This window comes from Myotis davidii, unplaced genomic scaffold (assembly GCF_000327345.1).
Source record: "Myotis davidii unplaced genomic scaffold, ASM32734v1 scaffold3, whole genome shotgun sequence".
NCBI classification, from domain to species: Eukaryota; Metazoa; Chordata; class Mammalia; order Chiroptera; family Vespertilionidae; genus Myotis; species Myotis davidii.
Window position 1 is genome coordinate 2121442 of NW_006295062.1, and position 4528 is coordinate 2125969.

Genomic DNA, 4528 nt, shown 5'->3' on the forward strand with positions numbered 1-4528 from the left:
CTCTGCAGCTCTGCTGAGTAAAGCAGGTTTCTGGGTTTTTTTAGCTTATTTATTCGCTACATAGTTGCTGAGAGTTGCAGCTGAGAGGTCGGCAAGTCAGGTGGGGAACGTTGGAGTTCTCAGTCACTAAAGCAAGCAAGCCTCCCTGTTTGCATCAGCTGCCTGGCTGCTGGCCGCCATGTAGGCTGCCAGTTAATTTGCATATCTCGGCCCTACTGTGTGAGTGACAGGGGGATTAGCCAATGGGAAGGGTAGCGGAGTGACACTAATTACCATGTTTCTCTTATTAGTGTAGATGATTAAATTATTGGCTGAGCCATGTAGTGTACTGTGATTACTTTCCTTTTTTTATATAACTTCCTGTTTTCTCTGGAATGAATGATTGTCTTTTTTTGTTTGTTAGCTTAGTTATATGTATTTTTCTCAAACTCTTAGTTTTGTAAATTCAAACATTAGGTTAACAGGGTAGTTTTTATGGTATTGCCATTTTATATGTATTATATTTTTTAAATTACTAATACCCATTTTTATTAATTTTAATGTTCTTAATAGAGATAAGGAACAAAGTAACATTAATTTGATATTATAAAGAATTGTTTATATTAAGTAGCAGTTTAAAATCTGTAACTAATGAATATTTGGTAAAAACATACTTGAAATATATTTGTATTTTAGTTGAAAAAAGTGATTATTTTTTATTTTTATTATGGAAGCTCAGAGGATAAATGGAACTCTTAGGATTATTATCATCAAAGGATACCTTAGAGCAGTGGTTCTCAAACTTCTGGCCCTTTAAATACAGTTCCTCATGTTGTGACCCAACCATAAAATTATTTTCGTTGCTACTTCATAACTGTAATGTTGCTACTGTTATGAATCATAATGTAAATATCTGATATGCAGGATTATATAGGCTACCCCTGTGAAAGGGTCGTTCGACCACTAAAGGGGTTGCGACCCACAGGTTGAGAACTGCTGCCTTAGAGTATGGCAAGCATGTCAAACTCAAAGGCTAAAACGGGCCACATAAACAAGTTTAAGTTTATGTGGGCTGCAAAGCAACAAAAGCTTCAATTTTCATAGAAACATAGATATATATTGATAGAGACATGCTGAATACAAAGGCTGAAATAAATGAATAATTGTTAACACAAAATAGAACAGTTTAATAAAAATTAATATTTTTTCTTGAACATTAACTTACCAGACACTGAATAACTGCACAAATTAATAATGTAATGCAATAAAACTATTTTTGTTCTCCGAAAGCGAAATATTTCCTGTTGCGCACACCAAACAAGTCAGTATAAGACTAATGAAGTGGCAATCTGCTGCTCAAATATTTGCTGCTAGTATTAGTGGAGAGATGGTGCAACTGCGTGTAAGGCAGCCTTGGGCAAACTACTGCCCGCGGGCCGGATCCGGCCCGTTTGAAATGAATCAAACTATTGAAAAAAAACACCGTACCCTTTTATATAATGATGTTTACTGTGAATTTATATTAGTTCACACAAACACTCCATCCATGCTTTTGTTCCGGCCCTCCGGTCCAGTTTAAGAACCCATTGTGGCCCTCGAGTCAAAAAGTTTGCCCACCCCTGATGTAAGGTGTGTAAGGGAAATGAATGCAACATGATTATAGTAATCAGTCATTAGCTGAATTTGTAATTTGTTATTAATAACTAGAGGCCAGGTGCATGAATTTGTGCACTGGTGGGGTCCCTCAGCCTGGCCCGCAATTAGGGCCGATTGGGGCGTGGCAGGTTGGCCGGCTGGATGGCCAGGGGGAGGAGGCTGGCCTTGGGGGGGAGGGGTTGCAGGAGGTTGGCTGCTCTGATCGGGCCATTGGGCCAGCTGGCCAGGGGGTGGGGAGGTTGGCTGTGGGAGCGCACTGACCACCAGGGGCTAACTCTCCATTGGGTGTCTTCCACCTGGTGGTCAGTGTGCATCACAGCAACTGATCAACTGGTCATTCGGTCATTCGGTTGCTTAGGCTTTTATATATATAGACTAGTGGCCTGGTGCATGGATTCGTGCAACAGTGGGGTCCCTTGGCCTGGCCTGTGCCCTCTCGCAATCTAGGACCCCTTGGGGGATGTCAAACTGCCGGTTTCGGCCTGATCCCCGCAGGCCAGGCCAAGGGACCCTACCGGTGTACGATCAGAGCCGAGTGGGACCGTGGGAGGGCCCCAGGGCATGTCCAGCTCATCTCACCCAGTCCTGATCAGCTGGACTCCAATAGCAAGCTAACCTATCAGTCGGAGTGTCTGCCCCCTGGTGATCAGTGTGCATCATAGCGACTGGTCAAACGAATTGTTGAACACTTGGCATATTAGGCTTTTATTATATAGGGTTATATATATATAACAGGATATTATAAAAATTAAGTATCAAAATTTTTATTAAAACATTTCTTACATATCGTTACATTGGCTGGGCCACAGATTTGACACGCTTGGTGTATGGCATTTCCTCCTAATGTTTGTGGGGATATGGCTATAATTTAGTGATCCAAAAGACCTGATAAACTTCATAAATGTTTGCCCTCTCCTACCAGATCAGCTCCTTACCAAATAGTCCACTATGTTTAGAAATGCTGTAAGCATAATTCTATTTTATATAAAGTCTTTAAAAACTTTGAAGTGACCAGTTTTTTAAAAAATATATTTTATTGATTTTTTACAGAGAGGAAGGGAGAGGGATAGGGAGATAGAAACATCGATCAGCTGACTCCTGCACACCCCCCACTGGGGATGTGCCCGCAACCAAGGTACATGCCCTTGACCGGAATCGAACCTGGGACCTTTCAGTCCGCAGGCCGACGCTCTATCCGCTGAGCCAAACCGGTTACGGCTGACGTGACCCGTTTTAATTAGTTTTTCAAATTTACTTTACCAGGAGCCCTTTTAAATAACACATTTATGAATGGCCACAGAACTTTACTAAATAACACCATTTTTCTAACTGCAAATTCAGGATCCTTCTGATATCTTTTTCTCTCCGTTTTATAGTGACAAAAATGCTGAGATTCTTCCGTAGAACGCTTGGGCGTCGGTCAATGCGCAAACATGCTGAGAAGGAACGACTCCGAGAAGCTCAACGAGCTGCCACACACATTCCTGCAGCTGGAGATTCCAAGTCCATCATCACGTGTCGCGTGTCCCTTCTGGATGGTACTGATGTTAGTGTGGACTTGCCGGTACGTAGGTCTCACTGACCTGCAGTTCTATATGAGATCACTTTCTTCATTTGAGCTTTCCACTTGATAACTTCCTCGGGGAATAGATAATAAGGGTTAGTGTGGATCAGGCACTGTAATGTACAGGTACATGTATCAGGTAACCTTGGGAACCTGGCCTGATAGTATTTATCTGGAATTAGTGGCCGTTACTTAAACGTTTAAATGATAGGGCAGTTATTGGTGTGAGTCATTTATGTGTGTGTGTTCTTTACAATGGTAGTATATAGTGTACTCCAGTGGATTTCTCACAATGCTTGTTGAGCAATTATTAAAGCAATGAAAATCTTTGGGAACCAGAATGATACTTATATGCATATTGTAAGACTTATTTCTCTATCTCTTCTGCAGTTTTTAAAACATTCTTTACCTTCCTTAAAATAATACTTCTCCTGTGGTATGCTTGCAGAAATTGTAGTGAAATGAAGTGAGAAAAAGGACTTCCTGTATATTCCTCAGTTCTGACTGCCTGTCTTTTTGCTCCTGAAGACTTTTGCTGGGGAGGTTTTTCATACACTGTGATCCTTATTTCAAGACAGGGTATTGTAATTATATTCAACTTTTGGGTAGATTTGTTTTTTAATCCTCACCTGAGATCTTCCCATTGATATTTTTTCTTTTTAGAGAGAGGGAAAGACACAGAAAATCATCAATGTGAGAGAAACACATTGATTGGTTGCCTTGTGCACAAACCCCAAACAGGGGCCAAGCCAGGGAGGAGCCTACAGCCGAAGTACATGCCCTTGACTGTAATCAAACCCGGGACCCTTCAGTCCACAGGCCAATGCTCTATGCACTGAGCCAAACTGGGTAGGGCTGCGTAGATTTTCTTTACAGTTATGAATAATCCTAGCTCACAGTGTGAAATAGTCCAAAATATTTGAAAGGGATTAACTTATTCCTTATAGGCGGTTTCTTACTAATGGCAAATCTCTTTCTTCACTTTATCCTGCATTGCAAGAATACACTGTAAAGTCTGTGATTTGATGAGAGAGAGCATCATTGGATGTTCCACAATGTCTCCCCTCCCCACAAACTCAGTATACATTCATTTACCCAAAATAAAAATTTTTAAGGTCTGTTTTAAAAATTAAATCTTTATTGTTCAGATTATTACAGTTGTTCCTCTTTTTTCTCCCCATAGTTCCCCTCCACCTGGTTCCCACCCCGCCCTCTGCCTTTACCCCCCCATCCCCACTGTCCTCATCCATAGGTGCACGATTTTTGTCCAGTCTCTTCCCACAGCCCCCCTCCCCCCTTCCCCCCCCACGAATAGTCAGCCCACTCCCT

General features: G+C 41.6%; 1 protein-coding gene across 6 annotated transcripts in view; it reads left to right on the plus strand.

The window, feature by feature from the left end:
* The first annotated feature begins 3015 nt into the window (after window positions 1-3015).
* The window catches only part of EPB41L5 (erythrocyte membrane protein band 4.1 like 5), a 163546-nt gene continuing 162033 nt past the window's right edge, over window positions 3016-4528 (plus strand). For all 6 annotated transcript variants that reach the window (XM_015567784.1, XM_006769675.2, XM_006769676.2 and 3 more), the window contains exon 1: window positions 3016-3199. In XM_015567784.1, coding sequence (XP_015423270.1) covers window positions 3020-3199 — 180 coding nt within the window. In that variant the 5' untranslated portion in view covers window positions 3016-3019. The remainder of the gene's footprint in view (window positions 3200-4528) is intronic.